Source organism: Budorcas taxicolor, chromosome 20 (assembly GCF_023091745.1).
Source record: "Budorcas taxicolor isolate Tak-1 chromosome 20, Takin1.1, whole genome shotgun sequence".
In the NCBI taxonomy this organism is placed as follows: Eukaryota; Metazoa; Chordata; class Mammalia; order Artiodactyla; family Bovidae; genus Budorcas; species Budorcas taxicolor.
This window is the reverse complement of record NC_068929.1, coordinates 72,965,131-72,991,807: the sequence shown is the minus strand read 5'-3', so window position 1 is coordinate 72,991,807 and position 26,677 is coordinate 72,965,131. Positions and strand designations below refer to the sequence as shown.

At 54.7% G+C, this 26,677-nt stretch overlaps 1 protein-coding gene across 1 annotated transcript; it reads right to left on the bottom strand.

Moving 5' to 3' along the window:
* Positions 1-348: 348 nt before the first annotated feature.
* IRX2 (iroquois homeobox 2) lies at positions 349-4,175 on the bottom strand. The gene is made up of 4 exons (XM_052659304.1): positions 3,927-4,175; positions 2,180-2,585; positions 1,185-1,910; positions 349-401 (listed from the first exon to the last, which is right to left on the bottom strand). The coding sequence occupies exons 1-4, from the start codon at positions 4,173-4,175 to the stop codon at positions 349-351; spliced, it is 1,434 nt and encodes a 477-aa protein (XP_052515264.1).
* Positions 4,176-26,677: the final 22,502 nt, after the last annotated feature.

Sequence of the window (26,677 nt, the reverse complement as noted above, 5' to 3'; positions counted from 1 at the left end):
CAAACTGCATACAAATACCCAGATTTTAAGAGTCGGTTTTTCCAAAGAGAAAAGAGCAGCAGTCGTGCGATAAACACATCCCAGTTGAAGGAGTGATTTTTTTTTTTTTAAAGCAGAATCTGAGCCAAAAAAAAGAGAGGAGCTCTCAAAAAGAGCATAATCCTCTCCCACTCAAAGAAAAGAAAAAAGAGAGAGAGAAGTAAGGCTCTGTCCTCAGACCCCATGACAAGAAGCAAGAAACACACATTCAGCGAATTTGCTGGGCAATTGGTGCCGGAAGGTTCCGCATGGGGTGTGGGGAGGGGGGACCCCAGGGAGCCCACTTACTTGCATTGCTGTCTGGCCCTTCTATAGGTAGGGCTGGACGCCCCCACCAACCACGGTGCAGCCCTCGCTGGCATCTGTCAGGGGAGGGGGCAGTTAGTCAGGACCCGACCCCAGAGCCATCTGCCTCCCGACAGCCTCGCGGCCACCAGCCTCGAGCCGCCCAACCACGCCGTGCCCTTCCCCCTGAATCCCCAAGCGGTCTGGGGGACCCGGCTGCCCCCGCCACCACCCGCCCCCTGAGACACTCGCCCGTCACATTTCCGCATTTTCTGCCCCCTTGACCTCCTTTTATAGGTCTGATCGGCTCAAGCCTCCATTAGGAGCAACAGAGGCGAGGCAAAGAAAGGGAGGGAGAAAACGGACTCTCGTTTTCTGTTCTGAAGATTTAAAAACCGGAGGCCCCAGGGAGAAAGCAGAAGGCTTTATCTCCTTGCAGCCGAAGGCAGAAAAGGAGATTGAGCTGAGACTCGGAACCGTCAGAAAGCGCCGAGACTGACGCTCAGCACGCCGGAGGGAAGCTACCTTTGGCGTCGATTTGTATTTGCCAAACCGAAAACAGTCAGGACGATGCCAACAAAAGGAATAAAAAATCAAGCGAAAAATCAGTAATAAGGGGGTCAGTCCTGGCTCCGTCTCGAGGCAGGATCGTCTGGCCCCCACTCCGTTTCTGTCTTCACCAGCTCCCCCTTCATTTCTAACTTGGGAGTGCAAAGCCATCCGTTCCCCGTTCCCGGTTCAGGGACAGGGCTTTCCCGGCCAGACCTACAGGTGCCCGGTTCCCTTTCCCGGCTCCTAGGGGTGCTCGCCCGCCGGGACCCTCCGCCCCCTCCGCCCCCGGGGCCCCGCGGGCCGCCTACCTTTCTTCGGCTCGTAGCCGCCGCCCGGGGGCCGGTAGTGGGGCTCCGGGAGTGGGTGCGCGCCCGCCTTGCCCGCGTCGCTGGCGGCCTTTGGCGCGGCGTGCAGCGCTTCTGCGGGGGCCGCAGCCGCCGAGTTGTACCGAAGCAGCCCCTGGCCCTGCAGCGCCGCGTTCAAGTTCCCGTAGTTTGTGTAGCTGCCGTAGAAGGGCGAAGTGTAGTAGAGGTGACGGCCGAGCAGCGGCGACGCGGGGTAGGGCGAGCCGCCCGGCGGCGCCCCGCTCGAGGCAGGCGCGGCGGCCGCCGGCAGCCCGGGCGGCGCGCAGCCCGGGCCCAGGCTCGGCTGCTTGAGGTCCGACGTGGCGATCTCGGCCAGAGACCACAGCTTGGGCTTGCTGGCGGCCGGCGGCGCGCCTGGCGACGTCCGGCTGCCCAGCGGCGTCTTGCCGCCCCCGCCCCCGCGGGGCGCGGCCTCGGGCGGGGGGCTCAGCAGCGGCGGCGCCTCCACGCCGGTGAGCGGCGACGAGGTCACGGGCTTGGGCGGCGCCAGGTCCCGCTCGCCGTCCTCGTCGTCGTCGTCGTCGTCGTCGTCGTCGTCCAGGTCGTCGTACTTCTTGCACTCCGAGCCCGACTCGCACAGGGGGTCCCCGGCGCGGCAGGGCAGCTTCTCTCCGTCCGACTCGGCAGAGCAGGAGTGGTCGGTGAGCGAGTCCACGTGCAGGCTGATCCCTGCAGAGGCGCGGGGTGGGGGGCACGGTCTGTGGCACCCCGGGCCCCGCTGCCCACCGCTCCCCGCCCCCGCCATCCCTCACCCCGACCCCACCCGAGCCGCGTGCTCCAGGCAGCCTGACCTCCCTGCTCGTACGGGGCCCCAGAGGCGCCAGGCAGCGGAGCCTGGAGTGCTGTGCGGGTGGGCGGCCTCCTCTCCGGCCTCAGCTCGGCGCCCCGCCTGGGAAGAAGGAGGCTCCGCGCCCCTGCGCTGCCTCGGCCGCGCTCACCTTCGTCCTCCGCCGACGTCTCGGTGCCCTCGTGCGCCTTGTCCGCACTCTCCTCCTTGCCCCTCGCCGCGTCGCCCTCGTCCTCGTCCTCGTCCTCACTTTTGTTCCTGGGGGCCCACGTCATCTTGTTCTCCTTCTTGAGGCGCCGGCGCGCGTTGGCGAACCAGGTGGAGACCTGCGTGAGGGTCATCTTGGTGATGATGGCCAGCATGATCTTCTCGCCCTTGGTGGGGTAGGGGTTCTTGCGGTGCTCGTTGAGCCAGGCCTTGAGCGTGGCCGTGGCGTCCCGCGTGGCGTTCTTGCGGTAGGCCGGGTCGTTGAGCTGGTACGGGTAGGCCGCGCTGCCGTAAGGGTGGTAGCTGATGGCGCCCGTCATCCCGGTCGTGTGTGCGTCGTAGGGCGCGCCCTGCAACCGACAAGAGCCCGGTGAGCGGTCGTCCGAGGGCCCGACAGGCATCAGCGCCCCGGCGACCCCTCCACCCGCCCACGGCCGCCTTTCCCACGGTGCCTCCCCGCGCTGGGACTGCGCCTTCCTGCAGCAACAGATCCGGAGGACGCAAAGGGTCGTTTAACGCCAGCTGTAGATCTCGGAAAGCGCTGCGGGTTTATTCCCAAACTTCCCAACGATTTCATTTTCCTAAAAATGGCACATCTGGCCCCGAATGCCCCTGAGCCGCCGGTACGTGCGTGCACAAACAGGCCCGCACACACGGGCCCGCAGGTAGCGTCTTGATATCTAAATTTCTCCTGGTGTGAAGAGTCGCCGCCTCCTTCTAGTCCCCTTCCCCTCCCTTTAATGGTAAAAAAAACACCCCAGAGCCCCCGCTCCGCTATTCACCACTCTAAAGCTCGGCAAATCCAATTTGCAACTCGAAGCCAGTCACCGTTTCGAATTCTTCAAATACGCGGCAATTAGCATTTTAATTCAGCCCTTAACGTTTAAATTCGAGACTTCTACAGCCAGCGCCGAGGCCCCGGCTACCCCGTCTCTGCTCTGGAATTCCGCCGAGGGCGGGAGGTGGCCACCAGCCCCCCCACCCCCACACCGCGTCCGGGCCTCCAGCGTCTAAAACACGCTTTGCCAGCCCCCGGGCCTGGCCGGGCCGCGGAGCCGGAGGAGCGCGGGCCGGCCCGGGGGCTCGCGACGCAGGGGCTGCTCTCGGCGCCCGGGGACCGAGGCGGCACTTAGCCGGCCGAACGCTGGCCGACATGTTTTTCTAAAGCACGGGCCTGTGGGGCAGATGGAGGCGAAGATCTGAGCGGCCCGGCCGGGCCCCGGAGCCGCGGCCGAGGCTCCGCTGATTTCCCCAGCCCCGTGATCACAAGCCCCGCGAGAAAGTGCCCAGCGCCTGGCGATCGCCCCGGAGGCCCAGGGGCGCCGACCCTTGCTGCCCGCGCCGGAAGAAGCGAGCCCCGGCCCGCTCAAGACTCCTCGCCCAGCGTCGGCGCCTGAAAGAGGGCCACCCAGGCCAGATCCCGTCCCGACCCCAGTGGGGTCGCACTTTTCGGGCTCGCGGGGAGATGACCTCGGCAGCCGAGGGGAAGGGCGCGCGGAGCCCCGCGCTCCGGCCGTCGCCGGCCGACCGCCCCGCCTCTCGTCCGCGCCGGCCGCGCCACGGCCCCAACTCCGCGACTTCGGAGCCGCCCCCCACACTACGTTCCCCGCGACCCTCGGCTCGCCGATCACAGACCAGGGTCTCTGCGCCCGGCATCTCGCGGCCCCGCCCGCCAGCCCGCGCTCGGTTACCATGTAGGACGGGAAGCCGGCGGCGGCGGCGGCGGCGTCGGCGGAGTACTGCAGCGGGCTGCCGAAGCCGGTGGCCGCTTGCGCGGTGAAGGCCGCGGAGCCGGGGTAGGGGCTGAACGCCGAGCCCGACGCCGACCGCGCCAGCTCCTCGCTGCGCGGCGCCGCCAGCGCGGACGCGCCGTACGCCGGACACGAATAGAGCGCCAGCGAGCCGGGCGCCTGGTACAGGTAGCCCTGCGGGTAGGACATGGTGGGCGCGGGGCGCGGGGGCCCGCGTCACGCCGAGCAGCGGGCAGGGCGCGCGGCGCCCTCCATCCACGCCCGGCCGGGGCGCGAGGCGGCGGGGCGCGGGGACCGCCAGCCGAGGCAGGCCGGCCCGCGCACTAGCCCGGGCGGCCCCGCGGGCCAGGGGAGTGGCGGGGCGGCGGCGGCGGCGTTGGCGGCGGCGGCAGCTCGGAGCCGGTGGGCGCAGCCGCGCGCCAGGCCGGCGGTCGGGGTTTGGGGGAGTCTGGAGTCGGGAGTGAGGAGTTGAGGAAGGAGCGCTCGAGTTTCCGAGGGACATTGGAACGCGGAGCTGTCCGTCACGGGCTCATCTGCATATTCGGGCGCCCGCCCCCTCCCCTGCTCCGCCCGCGCCGCCCGCTCCCGCCGCCGGGCCGCGGCCGCGGAGGGGCGGGGACGCCGGGGGAGGGGCGGGCGCAGGGGCGGCGGGAGCGCGGGGCAGGACGCGCAGGCTTTTGTGGCTCAGCCGCCTCTCGCGCAGCCCCAGCCCCCGGCCCGCAGCCCGGCCGCACCCGGCAGTGCGCGCTCCCCCTGCCCACTCGCGCGGACTCCGGGCGCCCGCCCCCGCGCCCCCCACCTTCCCGGCCGCCCCCCTCGCCCCCGCCCGCCGCTCTGCCCCCGCCCCCGGCCCCGCCCCCAGCTCGGCCCGCAAGGACCCGCGCAGAGGCCGCCCGCTGCCACTTGGGGTGGGGGGGGATGGGCGGCCCGGGCCCCCCTCACCGGCCGCGCACTGCGCGCCGCACCCTCGTGCCCGGGTCGGAGCTACGGGTGATGCGGCGGGGGTGAGGCGCCGTGGCCCGGGTCCTCCGGCGGGCGGCGTGAGCGGCTCTCACGCCCACCTCACCCGGTCCGTTCTTGCTTGCCGCACGGGCTGAGCCTCCGCGCGGGACCTCGCGGCTGGCCGCCGGCCCCGCGCCGCCCGGCGTGCCCTGCGGGACCCGGATCCCGGGCGCTTCCGTCGCGAGCCGCCAGGAGGGCCCTGAGGTGAGCTGTCTGCCCCGGGGTCCGCAGTGGCCCGCGGGCCTGGGGGTCAGGACTCTGCTCGCGGATGCGGCGTAGCCCGCGCCTCCAGTGCTTCTCCAGGACGCCGCCGCCTCCCCCAAAGGGTTTTTTGATTGTTTTAATAAGTTGACGCCTCTTTCGGATTTGTGTTGTAAAGCACTCGGGGGAAACGATCGTCACCGGACAGACCGCCTCTGGCAGGCCGTGGAGCCTCGCTGTCACTCGGGAAGGGACGAGACAGTCACAGGCCGGGGGCGCGGGCGGTGCACGCGGCTGCCCAGGTAGCGCAGGTAACAGGGGACTCGGGGGCCGCCTCGCGGGGCCCAGCCGGCGAGGCGCTCGGCAGGAGGCTCTGGGACCCAGTCCTGCAGACACCCTTCTTCACGGGCCTCCTCCACCGTCCCCCACCGGGCCGTGGAGAAGGGTGTCTGGCGTTTGGTTTGGGGGAAGGGGTGCAGATGGGGCCACCGGTGGGCGCTCAGGAAGTGGGCGCACGGGGAGGGGGGCGGCGGGTGTGCGAGGCCCCGGCGTGGTGGTCAACACAACAGGTGCCTCTTCCTGCGGGGAGGGTGGGGAACGTGGTAGGCCGGAGCTCCAGGCCTCAGCCTCTCCTCCCCCCCCCCCCCCGCAACCTCCCCCACCCTCTACCCACCTCCCCCACCCCCTACCCACCTCCCCCTCACTCCCTACCCACCTCCTACCCACCCCTCTACCCCATACCCTACTCTACCCGCCACCCCGCTACCCCACCGCCTACCCATCGCCCTGGCCCACTTCCCAGCCCGGTTGGCTGGGCAGATCGCAGAGGGACCAGGGTGATCCCATTCGGGTCTCGGTCTCCCGGGTACCCCGGGCGCCACGCGGCCTCTTGCGGGGCGCGGCTGCAGCGCGAGCACCGGGAGGCTCCAGCCTCGGGCAGGGCTTGACCTCTGACCGCTTGCGGAACCTTCGAGGCTGTGTTTGTTCCCCCAGATCCAAGGAGACCGGTTGTAAACTGCAGGATTGGACTTGAGCAGAGCCCACCCGCCTCCACCTGCAGGCGGTGGCCCCCCCGGTAGGTGAGGTCCAGGCGCCTGACCCCAGCTGCCTCCCCACTAGCTCCCAAACCGTTGCGCCCTCGCCTGTCCCCCCAACACCGGCTCTCCTCTCTGAGCCACCGCGCCGCCCACAAACCCCAGGCTGCACCCTTTACACTTGCCTAGCCGCCTCACCCCCAAACACATACTCCCCCACCCCTCACCCCCACCCCAACTTTCACCCCCACCCCACCCCACACACTCTGGTGTGGGGTGGGGTGGGGGTGAAAGGTGAGGGCCCAGCAGGTGAGTTTCAGCAATCCTTTGACCCCAAGCAGGATGCTCTAATTCAGTTCAGGGCAGTTATTTTAAATCAATTATTGTCGCGTTAAAAAGGAAAGGGAAGCGGGGAGAGTCAGAGGCCGCAGCAGCCCCGTGGAGCCTGCTTTTCCCAGGGTCTGCGGCATCTGTGGTCTTCCCGGGAGGGAATTCGGCCAAGAAGAGGCCGAAATGAGACAGACACACCACGGATGACCAACGTTCACGACGCCAGACCAGGTTCCGGGCCTTCGGTTCCCTTCCAATTACATAGTTGAAGTGAAAAAAGGGGGAAAAAAAATCAGGTCTAATTTTTATCTCCGAGAAGGACTGGCCTGAGTATTTCCATTTCTAAAGACCAGTTCCTGCCGTTGTCTCATTAGCATTTGGGGCCGCCTCCTCCCCCTCCCTCGATTCCCCCCCCACACACACACCCCCACCCCCCACCCCCAGGGCTTGATCTCTGCCAGGGGCAGAAAAGAAAACAGCGAATTATTACAAAAACATCCCCAGTTTGGAGCAGGGAGCATAAGCTCCGATACACTCGATTTTGACATCAATTAAGTGTGTAACCAGACATGTGCACGTGGCCTTGGAGGGTCTCACGTCGCCCAGGGTGCTTCTCCAGAAAGGGCTGCCGGCTCTCGCGCTTCCCGCAGCTCAGCGCAGCTGATCCGGAAGACAGTCTCTGCCCTGTGTCTTTTTTTTTCCCCCAGCAATTATACTCCTCCACTGAAATCTAAATTTTCCATACTGCTGCCTGCTACTAATAAAAGCCGTCTACCTTGCACTGTTAAACAGTCGAATCCGTACTACATGCCGTTTTTATTGGTGGTGACTGTAGCAAATTAAAATGCCTACGCAGAGACATTAACATTTACGCTCTGCATTGTTACCGGGATATATAAACTCCGTTTCTCTTTAAAGCACTTTGAATTCTTTTTTAATATACAAAATCACTTTTTCTTCTCTTAAAGTTGGCTCGGTCTTCTTTTCTAAAAACAATCGAAAGAACAGCCTGCAAGTGTGGAGGCGCGATGGCTGGGCTCGCGGCCGCCTGGGAGGGTGGCGTGGAATCGTGCCACTGCACCTCGGGTCACCGCGGGGAGCTCCCGGACCCTACGGCCGCCGCTTTCCTGGAGCAGGAGGTGGATGCTCCGCTCACGGGCGAGGAGCCCGTTCAGGCCTGTGGAGCGCCGGGGTCTGGACGGACACTGGGCCTCTGTCACTTTCGGTTGCCCTCCTCACTGGGATGGAAGAGAAAGGGCGGGCGCGCAGGCCAACCGGGTGCGTGCCCTGAAAGCGATGGATCCGAGCAGTTCGGTTTCGGGGTTTACGGTGGATTCCACCTCCCCCTCCCCCACACACACACACTTTGCTCCAGGTGTGCATTCAAAAAAAAAAAAGGAGGGATCGGTTAACATCGTCACATTTGTTTCTTGTCCCCACAGTGGCCGATGCTTTTGGAACCAGTTGGCGTGGACACGCGTGTTTCCGGGAACCGAGGTTTCCTGGAGGCCGAGCTCTGGGAAACGGCGGCCTGGGGCTCGAGGTCCTCCTAGGAAAGCAGCGGCGGCGCAGACCAAGGCGCCCTCCACTCCTTGCCCGGGGCTCCCGGGAGGCGGGCAGGCCCAGCGGCGACGCGGCCCTAAGTCGTGCGCGCGGGCGGCGAGGGGGCGCTGTGGCCCGCGGATGCCGCCTTGTCCCCGCCGCGGTGGGCCTGGTGCCGTCCCCGTCCACCGAGGGCGCCCCGGCCGGACCTCCCCAACGTCGATTGCATTCGGGGCAAACGGACAGCAACACTGGAGCGTTTGAATAAAGCCTAGCCGAACCGGCTTCTCTCTCTTCCCGCGTTTTGCCCTGTCTTGGGAGTTTGTAAGAATTGGGTGGGCAAAGAGGTACCATCTTGGAACGTGTAGATATGCCGGGGGGGGGGGGGGGTCAATTAAGATTTTAAAAGACACATTGTACGTGGTTCCTCCTGGTGAAGTTCCGTGTCAAGTGGAAGTGGTTTCCATGTATAGGGCACCTGTCCCCTCTGAAGTCGCTCTTCCTGGGGGACTGCGAAGCGAGTGGCGTCAGAAACTGGCAAGAAGAGCCGGGAGCCCGGGTCTGCGTTTTCTTTTTTGGGAAACAGGAGCACTTCGCTGTAAACTGTGCAGAGTTTAAGTCAAATGAAATGAGAATGCCTTCCAAGCGGGGTCGAGCCCGCTCGCGGGTCTCTGGACACTCTGGCCTTTCGAGGCTCTGACAGGGTCTTCTGATGCGGCCACGTATGTCTGCAAAACACCGCGGGAGGCGAGGCCCAGGGGGTCCCCGCCGCTCCAGTCAGGGAACCCGGAGCGCGGACGCGGCCCCTGGGTTTCCACCGGCACGAAGGACTGGGGCCCCGCGGGCAGTGCCGCGGGAGGGGGTCCCTGAACCGGGGCTCCCTCTTCTGCACGTTCTGGGCTCAGCCCGCAACCCGGTTCTAGCACCACGGCCCAGGCCCTGAGGTCGGAGGACTAGAAGTCTGCGGGCCGCTAACGTGTCCCCCCTGGTTTCGTTCAGCGGCCGCACACGTCCCATCCTCTCCGCGAACGCCCCTCCTCCGACCCGCTTCCTGAAGTTTATCCCGCGCCGCGGCCCAGGAATCAGCATCCTTCGCCTCTTCTCCGCGTCCCGTGCTCCCATCGCTCCGGCTCTTCCCTGCCCCCCGCGAACCCCGACCCGCAGACCCCTTTCGGCGAGCCGTGCGCGCGTCCCCGGGCCCAGGTCCCCGCCGGCGTCCGCGTCCCCGGCCGGGAGCGCCGAGCGGCGGTGCGGACGCCGCGGACGGGACGAAGGATCCCAGTGACCCACCCGAGACCCTCTTCCGGAGCCGCCAAGACCCGAGCGCCCTCTTTCAGCGGTCGGCGATCGTTTGGAAGGACACTGTGGGCGAGCGCTCTGCCCTCCGCGTTCACGGCCGCGCGGCCCGGCGCCCCGACCCGCACACACGTGCGCGCGCACAGTCGCGCTGCCCGGGGAGGTCCGCGCGCCGCGGGAGCGGCTCTAGGCAAGTGGAAGCAGATGAGAGGTGTCCGTTTTTCTTTCTCTCTTCTTTTAGATGTTTCTGCGAGACAGCCTTTGGAAGAACTTAGCTCATACACACCCATCCCTCGCCCCACCCCCACCCCCACCCCCACCGACGCCCAGACCGTCCTCAGCTTCTCCATTACTCGCTTTGCTTTCCCCGTTTTCCACACCGGAGCGCAGCTCGGCACGTGCAGGCGGGTGTGAGCGCGCCCAGGGGCTGCAGAGACCCGGAGCGTCGCTCGGATCCGGCCAGAGCGGGTAGGATCCTCGCTCTCAAGAAAACCAGCGGAGGAGAAGGAACTATGTTTCGCCCATTACTTTTATTAGACGAGAGAGGCTATAGAGGGCGTTTTCCCGGGCCACGTTTCATAGCCGCCTGCTAACTCTTCACCCAAAGGGCTCGTCCAGATCGCGATTCCGCCGCCCGTGGTCAGGCGCACACTGACGCAGCTGGGCGGGAGAGCCGCGGGTAAGGAAGGCCTTTTTCTTGTTGGTGTTGTTAATACTGGCAGAAATGCAGAAAGGAAGGTTTGATAAATTTGATTGCATTAAAAGTAAAAAACTTCAGTTGAACAGAAATTGCTGGCACTGACCTGGGGAAAAAGGTTTGCAGGGCCCGTAAATGGCAAAGACTGCCCTGCAGAACCAGGAAGGACGCCCAAGGTCAGCAGGTGAAGCCACCCGCCAGAGAGATGGGCCAAGGAGGCCGGCAGAGTCTCCGCACAGAGGACAGAGGCCCACGTTCGCTCTTGACGGGGACACCGTACCGTGTGTCAGATGCCACGGTGTGACCCCAAACGAGGCCCTGGGTGTGCGGAGACCGGGCACGCTCTCCCTGCCCTGCTAGCCGAAACTGCTACAAAGGAATCCGGGAGACATTTGGCCGCATCTGAAAGAGCAGCAGCTGCCCACCGCTCTGACCCCCAGGTCCCTGCCTCATTGTCCGCCGCTGAGAAAATGCCAGGCTGGGGGCACTGAGCCCTGGCACTGCCCTTGCAGCACTGTCTGCAGAGTGCGGGGCTGGAAGCGTCCTAAATGGCAACCAGAGGAGGCCTGGCGGCAGAGCCCGGCCCGGGGCATGTCCCCCGGAACAGAGTGTTCCCCAGGGATGATGGGAACCACCCCAGGAGCCGGTCCTGGGGGTGTATAATGTCGAGCTGGGGAAAATAATACTTTCAGAAAAGGATACGACAGCTTGCTGCTGCTGCTGAAATTGACAAAAAGAAAACAAACCAGCAATATACCTGCTGTTTACAGGTAGGGGTGGCACTGTGGCTATGGGGCCTCTCCCCTTGGCTGCAGGCCCACTGGGTGCCTGAAGAGAGGCTGGGGGCCCAGCCTGGTAGGCATGCTTTGTTTCTGAAAAATCTATCTGCGGCAAATGTCACCAGAGATTGTTAACTTGGAATGATGGCTACATGGATTCTATCACTCTCTACGTTTCTAGCATGTGAAATATTTAACACTTTGAAAATTAAAACAAGAATGTGTGTTATCCTTTAAAAGAAGTGTCATAGCAGAAGTATAGGGAACTAATTGAGGAGTGCTTTCTTAAAAAAAAATTAGTTTCTCAAAAATGAACATTTTTGTTTCTTTCTTCCTGGCTTCACCTCCCCCCACCCTCGCCCATCCCATCTTTCAGAATGTAAAGAAAGATACAGTCTTAGATTTTCAGTGTTGACCTCTGAACGGACTGCCCCCGGCGTGTCTGTCATTGGGCGTCATCCAGAACGTGGCAGAGAGAGACAGGCTTCCTGGGCAGGACCCTGCCCACAGGACCTCAGGCTCCTTACCTGGGCCCATCAGGTGAACAGCTCACCTGTGGCCACTGGCTCTTCTCGGGAGCTGGCCGCTCTCGTCTCTGGGGAGGGACGCTTTTGCCCTGGAGAAGTCTGCAACTTTTCACCACCCACAGTAAAGGTGCCTTAGAAAATTGAAGTCAAGCTCAGACGGAGGAGGGCTGCGCCCGGAGAGGGGGCAGCTTCCTGGGGAGCCCCGTGTGTCCAAAGGCTTCCCTGTGCCCATGAGGTTGAAGGCCCTTGGGACTGACTGCCGCCCGAAACTGGCTAGCTCTCTGCTGAGGCTCCTGGCCTGCTGGCCCTTCTGCCTGCGGCCACACACCCTTCACATCAGTCCCTGCCGCTTGCAAAGGTCCTCCGCATGGGGCTCCGTCACCCCCTGCTGTGGGGCTCTGTGGAGCGCTGGACACGTAACTGACTGACTGACTGAGTCGGTGAATGGCTTGCTCTTGGTTACTCACTTTTTCTTCTCAAAGGTACCCAGGATACTGAGGACAGAAACAGAAAAATCACGGTTGCGTACGTTTCCCGCCGGCTTTCCTACTAGGCATCCTCTGTGCACCTGAGTATCTTGATCTCGAGTGATCCAGGCAAACCTGATTACACCTTGGGAGCCCTGGCTCTCCAGTATGAAGCATGGTGCGTTGGCATGTTGAATTTCAAGCCCCAATAGGTATGGGCACTGAAAATAGCACTTCATTTTAAAAATTAATTCCTGAGTTAGCAATCGGCCCCAAACCTTGCATTCCTTGAGAAGGGCGAGCGTGCTTTTTTTTTTTTGCATTCTGCGTGATGTGTGCCATTCCCAGCACACAGACGTTCGTGAAAAAGGAAAGTGAACAGAAGCAAACCAGACTGATGATACTGTTAGTGAAAAATTCAGAGTGGGACCAACCCTTTAAAGCTGATTAGATCCTAGCAAGGGTTTTTTAGAAACAGACAAGTTTCTTCTGAAATTTATTTTTAGTGGCAGGAATCTTAGGATGGCTAAAACAATTCTGACAAGAAGAATAAAGTGGGAAGAATCAGTCTACCCAATTCCAAGACATTACATCATTGGAACAAAAGAGAAAATCCCCAAAACAAGCATGTAGACATATTCCTGACTTATTTTGACAGGATGCAAAGCAATTCAATGGAGGAAAGTCAGTCTTTTCAACAGATGGTGCTGGGCCAATTGAACGTCCCTAAGCAAGTGTGTGGGACTTGCCAGGTATCTCAGTGGTAAAGAACCCACCTGTAAATGAAAGAGATGCAAGAGATGGGGGTTTGATCCCTGGGTCAGGAAGATCCCCTGGAGTAGGAAACGGTGGTCCACTCTAGTATTCTCGCCTGGGAAATCCCAGGGACAGAGGAGCCTGATGGGCCACAAAGATTCGGACACAACTGAGCGTGGGGACTCCCACCCAGCTCCCGTACCTTACGTGAAAATTAACTAGACATGGGTCACAGACTTTCGTGTCAAATTATGAAACTTTTAGAAAAACAGAGGATAAAAATTTCCAGATCTATGACAAGGCAAAGAATTTGTAGACTAGACACCAAAAGCAGAATCTATGAATTAAAATTTTATTCTCTGAAAGAATGAAAAGAATGCAGATTGACAGAAAATATTTTCAAATTATGTATCCAACAAAGGGCTAGTATCTAGAATATATAAAGAATCCTCAAAGCCAAATATTAAAACAAAACAATACAAAACTACCCAATTGGAATTTGGTCAAAAGACATTTCACCAGAGAGGATATACAGATGGCAAATATTCTCGTGAAAGGTGTTCAACATCATCAACCATCAACGAGAGGCAAATTAAAAGCACTGTGAAGTATCTGCACCCATCAGGATGGCTAAAATAAGAAACTAAAGTAGCAATAACATCAAAGGTGAGAATGCAAATAAACAAGGCCGTTCATGCATTGCTGGCGGGAATGTAACGTGGTAAACCCACTGTGGGAACCAGCTGGGCAGTTTCTGGTAGACAGTGCGAGTTTGATGCATGACACAGGGGCCCCGTGCCATGGACACCCCACCCTGGAAGGGCGGGGAGGGAGGGAGGTGGGACGGGGGCAGATGATGGAGGGGACACATGTATGCCTGGGACTGACTCACGATGACGCAAAGACCATCACAATACTGCACAGCAATGATCCACCAATTAAAATAAATCAATTAAAAGAAAAAAAGAAGACTGGACTTGAAACGACCACTCAGGCTGGTGATTGCATTCCTGGGCATTGTTCCCAGAGAAACAGAAGCTTGTGTTCACACAAACCCTGTACACGGATGTTCGCAGCACCTTTATTTGTAACAGACAGAAACTGGAGTCAGCCCAGATGTCCTTCAGTGGGTGGAACGAACAAACGCTCAACCGTAGAAGCGAGTTATTGGTCCAAACAGCTCGCATGAAATCTCCAGAGAACTGGGCTGGAGGACAAAAGCTGATGCCAAAGCTTCCTTACTGTGTGATTCTGCCAGGAGGACATTTCTGAAATTACAAAAGTTTAGAAAGGGAGAATGGGTTGATGGCTGTCAGGGACAAGGTGGGGGAGTCAGGGGGGTATGAGAGAAGGGGGCGTGTTTACAAAAAGGAACAGGTGGGCTCCTTAGGGTGATGAGAGGCAACACCTTGATTGTCTGTGTCTTCAGAGACCTTTCAGGCGTTCGAGGTGCAGAAGACATGGGACTCAGAGTGTGGTGCCCACTCTGAGCACAGGCATGCGGGACATGTGACGAGGGGCGGTAAGAGGAGGCATCTCTGCAGGAGCAAAGCCAGGAACACTGCCTTCTGCATCTTTGATTTTATAAGTATTTGATAATTTTTAAGAAGTTATATACCGAGCTGGGGAGGGATAAACTGGAAGTCTGGGATCAACAAATCTAATATATATACATAATAGATAAACAATCAATACCTACTACATAGCACAGGAACAATACTCAGTATCTTAGAATAGCCTATCATGGGAAAGGATCTGAGAAAGTGTATGCACGCTTCCTCCCAGGTGGCCTCAGTGGTAAAGAACCTGCCTGTCAGTGCAGGGGACATAGGGGTGTAGGTTCTATCCCTGGTAGGGAGGATCCCCTGGAGGAGGCATGGCAACCCACTCCAGGATTCTTGCCTGGAGAATCCCATGGGCAGAGGAGCCCGGCAGGCTACAGGCAGGGTTTGCAAAGAATTGGACATGACTGAAGTGACTTAGCGCGTGCACACACACACACACATGTACATATATATACATATAACTGAGTCAGTGTGCTTTACGCCTGAAATCAACACAACATTGTAAATCAACTAGACTTCAACTAAAAAAATATATACAGATATGACAAATTGAGTGAATACTGAAATGAGATGAGAAAAACATGTTTTTATGTTATCTTTTGAAATCCCTGACTTTCATATATTTTTACATTAGTCTGAGAGAAATATACATTATACATCTATGTTCTGAATTATTATAGATAATTAATTATATTTGAGACAAGCACGCATTTTAATTCATATTTAATGTTTCTTTCTATCTTGCTTCATATATTAAAACTTCATTCTTTAAACTCTTTGTTTATTTGATTTGTTGTGAACATACATAAATGCTTCAAAACTATACATATCTGCATCACTACTAACAAATAATAAATCACTGAGTACAGCTTTTGTTTTCCTTTGCAGATCATTTAATGTCTAGAAAATACCACACTTGGGATTCACAAAATAATCTACAAAATTACTTGAAAATAGTGTTTCATCTGTTATTAGTTTAACACAAAGATTTGTTTTTCAGTGCTAAGTTAGTGCTAAGACTTTCCTCCATTCTGGCGGAGCTGCACTTTGGGCTCAGTGGCTGGCGTGGTTACGAGTCAGGGAGCGTGCGCCCTGCAGGCTGGTCCTGTCTCCCACTTCCCCTGCCCTCCAGCGGGCCCTCTGCACCCTCATTAGCGTCTACAAGTCTTCGCAGCATTTCTTTTTGCAAACGTGAGCAAATACATGCGCACGTTCGCGGCCATTAGTCAATAAATCCTCTCCCTTTCTTTCTCAGGGTACATGCATCCTTGCAAAACTTGCTATGTTTTCCTAACAGTAACTCAAGGAGATTACCACGGATTCCTTTCTGGAGATTTCCCCCCAATATACCTGATTTTCTGCAAAATCCCTGAATAGTATCCCCTTCAGGGGTGCGTCATAGTCACTCCACCAGACCCCTGGTGAAGGACTCTGGCGCTGTGGTTGGCAGCTCTCTTCCAGGCTGTTTCTTACTGGAAGAGACGCCGCTTCAACCTGGCACTCAGACCTGGGACGTCTGGTCACAGGGTGCGGTTTTTCCTGGAACTGGCAGACCTCTGTTCTGTTTTGTACTCAGATACCAGCCTGAGTAACTGCTCGTTTCTCCTCACCCCGACCGTGTAGACTGTTCAGAGAAACTCGGTGTGTTGTCTAGTCTGATGTGTGACACGTGAGCCATAAAGCCTCCTTTCCATGGCACTGACCTCTCGGCGTTGGAGCTCAGTCACCTCCTGGAGGTAAAACCCCGCACGTTCGTTTCAGAACGAAGTGGCCATTTCATTGTGGCTGAAGGTGAACTTTCCAAATGACTAGTGATGCTGATCACCTGCTCCTGTGCTCTAGGCCGTCCATGTGCCTTCTTTTCTGAAGTGGCTATACACTTCTTGTGGTCATTTTTTAAAATGCGTTTTCTTCTAATTATTGCGTTATAAGGGTTCTTTATACATTCTGGCCACAAGTCCTATCTCGGATATATGCTTTGCAGACACTTTCTCCCAATCTGTACCTTGCGTTTTCAATTTCTTTTTACTCTATTAATGGAGTTTTTCAACAAGCAAAACTTCCCATTTTTATAAAATTCAGTTTTCAAAAATCCTTCCTTTGATGTGTGTATGTGTGTTCTTTTAAGGTAATATTTGCCTGATCCGAGGTCATGGAGATTTTCTCCTATGTGATTTCTGCAGTTTCTGTGATTGTAGCTCTTACCTTTACCTGTTACGATTCATTTTGGAATCATTTTGTGTGTAATGTGTGGTAAGAGTCAACATTATTTTTTCCCCATCTAGTATGTAGTTGTTTCATGCCAGTTATTGGAGATCATATTTTATCCAGTGAATTATCTTGGCACTTTTGCAGAAAAAAAAAAAAAAAAAACAATTGCCCATTTGAGTGTGGGTGTATTTCTGGCTTCTTAACAATGTCCCTTTCAGATCTGTCTGTCCTTAGCTCAATACCATATTGTTTTGTTTTTTATCTCTTTACAGAAAATCTTAAATTATGTAGTATGTCTTTTAACTTTATTTTTCTTTCATAAAATTGTTTTGGAAATTCGAAGTCCTTTGTATTTCCATGTAAATTTTGAATTAGTCCTTCAATGTCTACAATTCAATTTCTACAAATTCTACAATTAGATTGGAACTTAATTGATAATATATATCAATTTGTGGGAAACTGGTCTTTTAAAAAATATTGACTTATTCAATCCATAAAGATAGTATACCTTTCCTTTTATTTAGGTTTTTGAAAAATGAATTTGTTTTGACGGGAGAGTAATTACAGTACTGTGATGGTCTTGCCATAGATCAGCATGCTTTGGCCACAGGTACACATGTGTCCCCCTTCCTGAACGCTGCCACCCCTCTGCGTTGTCCCAGGGCCCCGGCTCTGGGTGCCCTGCTTCGTGCGTGGAACTTGCACTCGTCATCTGTTTTACATATGGTAATGTACATGTTTCAGTGCTGTTCTCTCAAATCATCCCACCCTGCCTTCTCCCACTGAGTCCAAAAATTTTTCTCAGGAATCTTTCATATTTTTAGTGTAGACATTTTGGACAAGATTTACTGAAGTTATTACTAAGCATTTTATTTACTTATTTAAGCCATTGGGAATGCCTTTCTGTGACATATTTTGACGTTGCTTATTTAGAAATAGAAGTTATTTTTGTATATTGACCACGTGTTTTTCGATCTTGTTTACTTCAGTGATTTGTTATAGTGGTTTCTGTAAATTCTGAAAATTTCCCGCATAAGCAATTATGTCTTTTGTGGATAAAGTTTTATTTCGACCTTTCCAGCTTGTTTGCTGTCTCAGTCATTGTCTTTCTTGCACCAGCCAGCGCCTCTGGGATTATGCAGCAGAAGTGTGATGGAGGCATCCTTGTTTTGCCGTGACCCTAGTTAGAAAGGTCAGCCTTTCCTCACTAAGCATGATGCTACTGTAAGTTCTGGATACGTCCTTAAGTTAGGAGTTTCCCTCTTTTTCTAAGTTGCCCAGAGTTTTCAAACATGGAGGGGAGCTGCATTTTCTTTGAAATTGTTTTTCTGTATCTACTGATTAAATCTATCTTAAAAACGTATTCCACTGAGGTGATGCTCTACAGTAATCAGCTTTCAAATGTCAAACCAGCCTTGCCTTGTGCCACGTGCTTAGTCGCTCAGTGGTGTCCGACTCTTTGCAACCCATGGACTGTAACCCACCAGGCTCCTCTGTCCGTGAAGATTCTCCAGGAAGGAATACTGGAGTGGGTTGCCATGCCCTCCTCCAGGGGATCTTCCTGACCCAGGGATTGAACCCAGGTCTCCCGCATTGCAGGTGGATTCTTTACTGCCTGAACCACCAGGGAGGCCCAACCTTGCCTTTTGGTCACGGTTAGTTGTTGTTCAGCTGCTAAGTTGTCTCCGACGCCTTGTGACCCCCTGAACTGCAGCACACTGGGCTGCCCTGTCCTTCACTGTCTCCCGGAGTTTGCTCACTCATGTCTGTTGAGCCGGTGATACCATCCAGCCATCCCATCCTGTCACCACCTCCTGTCGCTCCTCTTGGTTGTGGTCACATGATCATTTTCCAGGCCTCCATGTCTCGTGACACACGGGAGAAGGAAATGCGACCCAAGCAGCCTCGTGGGCACCCTGATCTTGGATTGCTGACCTCCAGAACGGTGTGGAAACAAATTCCTGTTCTTTGCTCTGCTCAGTCAGGCTACTTCATTAGGGCAGCCGGAGGAGATGATACAAACACCTTCAAAGTAATAGCCACTGGGCCCGCCTCTATGAATGCCACTATGAGTAAGAAAAAGTGGTCTGGTTGCACGGGGTTTACCCTCAACTGAGGGTGAGGATGCAAGTGTGAAAGTGAAAGTCTCTCGGTCGTGTCCGACTCTTTGCGACCCCATGGACTATACAATGCATGGGGTTCTCCAGGCCAGAACACTGGAGCGTGTAGCCTTTCCCTTCTCCAGGGGATCTTCCCAAGCCAGGGATGGAACCCAGGTCTCCCACTTCGCAGGCGGACTCTTCACCAGCTGAGCCGCCAGGGGGAGGATCACATGCCTGCTTCCCCCCGGCACACACCGGCTCCGCCTGCGCTTCCCGACTGCGACTGCTGCCTTCCACCCCGATCTGCACCCTGACCCCAACGTCAAGCTAAGGTAGCAGGTGGTTTGTCATACTTCCCAGCTGATTTGTCTTGAGATGGGCTCAAAAACAGAAATCCCAGTGCTCAATGGGCAGATTATTGGCAGGCTCCCTGTGGGTGGGAGGTGGGCAAGCAGCCCCCCACTCCCCAGGCAGCACCGCATGCCAGGGCTAGTGGCGGACACCTAGAGCCACCTGCGGGCTCCCCCACCCCAGCCTGAGCTTCTTGCAGATGGGTGGGAAGGGGCTGTCCCTGAGACCTAATCTCCTCCCTCTGGGGGTTTGCTGCAGTGTTTGCAGGAGAGCAGGCTGAAGCTGGGATGAGTGGGGGCACTGCAGTGCTCCGAGCAGTTACACTGCATTCGCGCAGAAGAACTCCCGCACCGTGGGGCAGAGACTGCAGCACCACCGACTCTTCCTAAACCCATCTGAAGACTTGGAGAGACATGCAGGCCAACCTCCACCAGGTTATGCAATCTATAAATTTACACAGAATAGAGAGGGCTGGGATTTCAACACAGGAGTCCAAACCTCCTGCCAACATCCAAAGTGACTGCGGCCACTTCGTGCAGAATCACGTGCGGGGACCAGCATTCCCAGTGCAGCCCGTGTGCTCCAGGGCACGCTCGCGTGCAGACGCCAATACCCCCTCATCACTGCTGGCCCTTCGGGTGTTCTCATTCTCTCTTAGGTTTGCTGAAGGATACGCTGATCGTCCTGGGCTTTAGACCGGGCTTTCCTTTTCATTTTCTAAAAGCATGACAGCTTCAGGAACCCCTTGTCAGCCCGGTGGTTAGGACCCCTTGCTTCCCCTGCGGGGAGCATGGGCGCATGCCTGGGTCTTGCGAGCTCAAGATCCCGCAAGATCTTGATGGTGTGGCCAAAGACATAATAAAATTAAAGCATCACAGTTTTATCTCCAATGAGCTGCCCCTTCACCTGTATTCAACGGGGCTATTTTTTGTTTATTTCTGGCTTTGTTTTGGTTTGTTTCTTTCATATTCATCCATCTTTCATATTCATCTTTATTTGTTAGTATATCATGATAATCTAAACAAACTAAACATTTTAATGTTGTCGTGCTCCTTTGGTTTGTATTCAAACAAAATTAGCGATATTTTAGCAATGCAAATTTTACATTAATATGATATGTTACCTTGGCTGGGGCTTCCATGCATTTTATCAGTCTCATAAAAGCTCTTTTCCAAAGAAAGTTATAAAGAAAAAGGTAATTGGCTTTTAGGAATTAGTGTGGTTATTGGTATGCTGGGGCTTCCACAGTGGCTCAAGTGGTAAAGAGTCCGCCAGCAATGCAGGAGCCACAGGAGACACACACTCAGTCCATGGGTTGGGAAGATCCCTGGGGGAAGGGAAGGCTTCCCTGATGGCTCAGGTGGTAAAGAATCCACCTGCAACGCGGTTCGATTCCTGGGTGGGGAAGATCCGCTGGAGAAGGGAAAGGCTACCCATTCCAGTATCACTGGGATTCCCCTGTGGCTCAGCTGGTAGAGAATCCATTAGCATCGCGGGAGACCTGGGTTCAATCCCCGGGTTGGGACGATCCCCTGGAGAAGGGAAAGGCTAACCACTTCCGTATTCTGGCCTGGAGAATCCCATGGACTGTGTAGTCCACGCTCGAAAAGACCTGGACACGACTGAGTGACTTTCACTTTCACTTTCCTGGAGAAGGGAATGGCAGCCCACTCCAGTGTTCTCGCCTGGAGAATCCCACGGACAGAGGACCCTGGCAGGCTACAGTCCATGGGGCTGCAAAGAGTTGAACACAACAGAAGCAACTTAGCACGCACACTGGTAATGCCAAAAGCATTCAAAAACCTGCTACAAATACCACATCTTCAATTCTACACTGCAGCCTAAGCAGCTGAGCAAGGGACAGCAAAGCAGAGGAAATCCCATTTACTCAAGAGGAAATTGAGAAAACCCAGCGCGGTTTCCAGTCAACTATGACGTGAGCACCATTTCTCACCTGAGCTTCCTTTTCCTCTGTTGTTGGAGGAAAATCTATTTCCGGGGCGTGTGTGTCAGGCAGCTGGTCTTCTCGACTGCCTTGGACATCCAGGCATGTGCTGTAAGAGGAGAATGAGGAGGGGATCTCTTCCTGAAGGGCCTCCAGAGGTCTCTGTGGGTGTAGCGACATTCTTGTGCAGGGCGTCTCTGAGTCCTGTGAGCACAGAACTGGGGCTCGTCTCTGTGGTCAGGTCTCAGCGGTCCTCACGTGCAGCAGGTGTGGACTTGGGAAGCTGCAGGTTAGAGGGAGGGCCAGGTACAGGTCTCTGGGGCTGGACTCCAGCCCCGAGAGGTGTCTGCTAAGGAGACTGTCTGAGAGGTTGGCCAGGCGGATCGATGGAATCCGTCCCGTTTTCTGCTATGGGGGAAGGGACCGGCCACAGGGCACGTGATCAGAGGGCCCTCTTGTCAGATGTCAAGCTGATAAGATGATCTTTAAGCATCTTTAACCTGAGAAAAGTGAGAGAGAGCTTCCCTAAGGTGTGGGGAGGTGGGCACAGACTTCCAATCTCACAGGGAGCAGGACGGAATTCAAGGTGTATTTGTTTCCTGTGACTGATGTAGACAATGACTCAAAAGGGGTTCTTCAACAGATGGGAACACCAGACCACCTGACCTGCCTCCTGAGAAATCTGTATGCAGGTCAAGAAGCAACAGTCAGAATCGGACACAGAACAATGGACTGGTTCCAAATTGAGAAATGAGTACATCAAGGGGGTCTATTGCCACACTGCTTATTTAACTTCTATGCAGAGTACATCATGTGAAACGCTGGGTTGGATGAAGTACAAGCTAGAATTAAGATAGCCGGGAGAAATACCAATAACCTCAGATATGCAGATGAAAACACTCTTATGAGATAAAGCAAAGAAGAACTAAAGAGCCTCTTGATAAAAGTGAAAGGAGAGTGAAAAAGCTGGCTTAAAGCTGAACATTCAAAAACTAAGATCACAGCATACTGTCCCATCACTTCATGGCAAATAGATACGGAAACAATGGAAATAGTGAGAGACTTTATTTTGGGGGCTCCAAAATCACTGCAGATGGTGACGGCAGCCATGAAATTAAAAGATGCTTGCTCATTGGAAGAAAAATTATGATCAACCTAGACAGTGTATTAAAAAGCAGAGACATTACTTTGTCAACAAAGGTCTGCCTAGTCAAAGCTATGGTTTTTCTGGTAGTCATATATGGATGTGAGAGTTGGACCACAAAGAAAGCTGAGCGCCAAAGAACTGATGCTTTAAAGTCTGGTATTGGAGAAGACTCTTGAGAGTCCCTTGGACTGTGAGGAGATCTAACCTGTCCCTCCTAAAGGAAATCAGTCCTGAATATTCAGTGGAAGGACTGATGCTGAGGCTGAAACTCCAATCCTTTGGCCACCTGATGCAAAGAACTGACTCACTGGAAAAGTCCCTGATGCTGGGAAAGATTGAAGGCAGGAGGAGAAGGGGCCAACAGAGGATGAGATGGTTGGATGGCATAACTGACTCATGGACATGAGTCATGAGTTTGAGTAAGCTCTGGGAGTTGGTGAAGGACAGGAAAGCCTGGCATGTTGCAGTCCCTGGGGTCGCAAGAGTTGGACTTGACTGAGTGACGGAGCAGATCTGAAACCAGCAGGAGTGGGTTTTCCCACAGCTCCGGAGGTCAGAAGTGTGACGTCCAGCTGCCCAGGGCAGGCTCCCTCCTGAGGCCTCCTTCAGTGTCTGGGGCCAGCTCCCCATCTCCAAGCTCTGCTTCTGTGCTCGGTGGTCTTCCACTCTGCATCCTCTTCTTAGAAGGACACGGTCTTGGACTTAGACCCCCCTAGCCCAGGCGAAGGCTTGCCTTGGTCACGTCTGCAGAGACCCTATATCTAGATAAGGTCACGGTCGCAGGTGCCAAGTGGATCTATATTTCTGGGGGGGGGGAGGGTTGTCTATTCAACCAACTACAATATGTAGAAATGACAGGCTTCCCTGGTGGCTCAGATGGTAAAGAATCTGCCTGCCGATGGAGGAGATGCAAGAGACACGGGTTCCATCCCGGTGGTGGGGAAGATCCCCTGGAGAAGGAAATGGCAACCCACTCCAGTATTCCTGCCTGGAGAACCCCATGGACAGAGGAGCCTGGTGGCTACAGTCCACGGGGTCGCACAGGGTCACACAAGACTTAGCTACCAAACAACATCAGTGCAGACTTTAGAGGAGTTCAGAATCAGTGGGTCCTGAGGGAGAACACTCAGGACCGCTCTGAAAGCAGGGAGAGCGGCTGTCCCCACCCAGACTCGGCTGGCATGGGGGGGGGTGGCATTCAGCGCCCCCCACCCCCGCCCAGAACACCCGCCCTGACTCACTGGGGAGGGGCAGGGGCCGGCGGGCAGCGGGTCTGCACTGCCCTGACTCTTCTCGCGTCTCCACCGGCCCTTCCCTCCAGTTTCGGTTTCCAGGGTCCCCCTTCCGCCCCAAGGCCACCCCGACTGAGCGCTCACCTCCCCGGCTCTGCCCTCGGGCTGGGGAAGGCTCCCTGCCTCTCCCCTCTCGCGTCCCCAGGCCGAGGCCCAGCCGACGGGGCCGCTCTCACTTCTGGAGGCCTGCGGAGGAGACCGCCCAATTCCGGGCCGCTCCAGTTTGGGGGGGGTCCCCTGCCCCCGACTCCCGCGCTGGGGCGCCCCTCGCCCCTTCCGCCACTCCCCAGCCGGCAGCCTCTGCTGCCGCAGGAATGCCCTCCGGTCCCACAGGCTGGGTGCAGGTGGAGAGGCTGCGCAGCGCAACTGGTTCAGCCAGTTTCAGCCCAGACTCCCCACCGCCTGCTGGAAGCCTCGGGGGGCGGGGGCCACGGCCGACTCCAGCCCGCGCCCCGGGAGGCGGGAGGCGAGCCCAGAGTCCGCGGACGGCGGGGCCTCGACGGCAGAACAGGGGAGGCTCGGCAGCGAGAGCAAGGCCTCCCACTCGCCGCCGTGCCCCCAGAGCGGCCCGCGCAGGCCCCCTGCTCGTCCACCCGTGCCTGCGTGCCAAAAGCCAGGGCAGGGCACGGCGACCGCTGTTCCCGAGTGGGCTTCCGCCGGCAGTCAGCCGTCAGCCCCAAGCGTCTCAAGGCTTTATGCTGAGAGACAGTTTTCTAAGAGGAATTCATGTAGCCGCTGTCAACTAGTGCCTTTTATGTGACGGAATATATACGTATCTTGATTGAAAATGTGCATATGTAATAAATATTTGTATATGCATGTATGTTATGCATATCCACTTTCAGCAAATAAAAATCTTTATGAAATTCACAGAAAATTTATTAAAATTGTGTCCTAAATCCCCAAATAAAAGATAGGCAACCATAATATCATACATTAACAAAAAAAATAACCCCCAAACAACCTACTTTGAAATGAAACAACATTAGCAACAGCAACAAGGAAAAAAGCTCAAGCTGTTTGGTGAGTGAATGTGAGAATGTGGAGAAGGGAAACAAAAGATAGATTGGGGCGCAAATGTGCCCTGGTTACACATTTTGGAGGCCATTTGACAGTGTTCCTCAAAATTTAAAATCTTCATAATCTCTGAAATAGGAATTTTATTTCTACAAATTTAAATTGTGGAAATACCCCCCAAATTGTTTAAAAGGGCATTTCTTACTGCAGGTCTGTAACAGCCTTAAATTAAGTAAACCTCTACTGTCAGGGAAATGCAGTAAGTAAGAGTTCATGAATGGAATATTTGGCAAGTCTTAAGATCAGTTGTCCGTACAGTTGATATACACACTGAAATCTTTTGTGAAGATTCATCCCGTATGGTTAAATACCATATGAATAACTTCTGAGGAATGGAATAAAGGAAACCAGGAGGAGCTTGTGTACTTCTTAATTTTCTTCTTGTTTATTTTTACCACAGGTATGTAGCATTTTATAGTTTAAAAAGATAGCTAATAGGTCCTCAATCACATACCTTATGGTTCAGTCCAACAGTAGAATGTTAAGTAGATTCTGAAAAAGGACAAAGCAGTAATATATGAAACAAAATGTGAAGATCGCCTCTATAACTTATTAGATTCCGTGTATGATAAAGCAAGTGTGATCTACACATGTCCTATTAATAAAACCATGGAAAGCTAAATGGTAACGGCACAGTAAGTTGTCTTGAATCCTATGCATTATTTGAATGATTTCAACGATGGACTGTTTCTGGCTGATGCAACAGAACCTGTTTGCCTCTCATCAGCAAGCCCCTGCTTCCTATGCGAGTGGTGTCCACAGGACGCGATTTTGACCTGTCGTGACTGGGAAATGCTATAGCCTAGAACCCTTCGGCACGTAAACCGCCCAGTCCTAGAAATACAGAACCTTGGTGTTTAGCTGAGTCCATGGGCTCCTGGAGTAAAGACCACATTTCCCAGAATGCCGTGCAGCTAGGTCGTGTGGCTGGGTGCTGACTGTAGGTATGAGCAGAAAGGATGCTGCGAAGACCCTTTGCTCAAATAAGGTCTCATGTCCAGGTTCTGGGGTTAGGACGAGGGTGGATTTTGATGCCCACCGTAACACACCCACCTCAGCTCAGTACCTCAATCTCATCTCCCCACTTCGGGGTCAGGGTGTACTGTCTGGAGCTTTCTTCAAGCATTTCTGTGCATGTACGTGCATCTGCAGACATGTCGGGCACAGGCGCGTGCATATGCACGAGCAGGCGTGTAAGGCACGAGTATACACATGACAGGAGCGAGACTTCATTCACTGGTTAGCATGTGCGTGCCAAATCCCTTCTGTCACGTCTGACCCTTTGAGACCCTGTGGACTGTACCTGCCAGGCTCCTCTGTCCATGGGATTCTCCAAGCAAGAATACTGGAGAGTACTGGAGTGGGTTGCCGTTTCCTACTGCAGCGGATCTTCCCCACCCAGGGAGCGAACTCGCCTCTTTTCTATCTCCTACATTGGCGGGTGGGTTCTTTACCACGTAGCACCACCTGGGAAGCCTTTGACCAGAATGTGGCATAAAGGTGGACTCTCAAGTCTGAGTTATAAGCCTTCCGATTCCATCGTGGGTGCGCTTTCTCTTGTTCTGGTGGAGAGCCAGCTCTCTGCGGAGCAGCCTGTGAACAGCCTGCCTGGTAGGGGGCCGTGGCCAGCCTACAGACATGTTTTGGACTTGGAGGAGGGTCCTTGATCCCAGTGGGATCAAGTTAGATTTTCTCCCAGTGAGATGGCTATGGTCTCAGCTATCAGCAGCACCACAGCCTTTCCAGAGATTCTAAGTCACTCAGATTTCTGAACCACAGACTGAAATAATAGGTGTATACTCAATAGATAACGCAGTAGGTCCTATCGAACCTGCTGTGTGTACTCGGCAGTCTTCTTTCATTAAAGAACCTTTAAGAACTTTTCATATCATCAAATTCCTGCAAAATATTCCATTGTTTTAGATTTTCTGCCTGTTCCTGAGAGTATTGTCTATTTATGTCTCCATGATAATTCCCTTACGTCTAGATTTTAAAATGTGTTTCTGTAAAGTTTTAATCATTTATGCTCTTCTTCCACGGTGAATTTTGGTTGTTTGTGTTTTCCCACTTTTTCTTATTCAAACTTATGCAGTTTTCATCTTATTTCTTTTCTAAACATCAATTTTTATATCCATCAAGAGACTGTCTAAGATTTATTTAAAATGTTCTGAATTTCTGTGTGCAGTAATAAATGCCCAATTTTTGTGACAGTTTCATGATTATTCTAAAAGACAGCATATTCTTTCATTGTTCAATTTCAATATTGAAAGGCAAAGTAGATAAAGCCAACTTTTCAGGATTAAACATTTTCTCTGTTTAATCTGTTGTTAATAGTTTCTGAAATTTAAGTTTATGTTTCTTCTGTGAGAA

Excerpts from the sequence above, each read along its gene's own strand:
- IRX2 (XM_052659304.1), bottom strand. The coding sequence starts at position 4,175 with ATGTCCTACCCGCAGGGCTACCTGTACCAGGCGCCCGGCTCGCTGGCG. Across the intron at positions 2,586-3,926 it reads CCGGCTTCCCGTCCTACATG|GGCGCGCCCTACGACGCACA; the intron begins GTAACCGAGCGC and ends TGTCGGTTGCAG. Across the intron at positions 402-1,184 it reads CGGCTACGAGCCGAAGAAAG|ATGCCAGCGAGGGCTGCACC; the intron begins GTAGGCGGCCCG and ends CTCCCCTGACAG.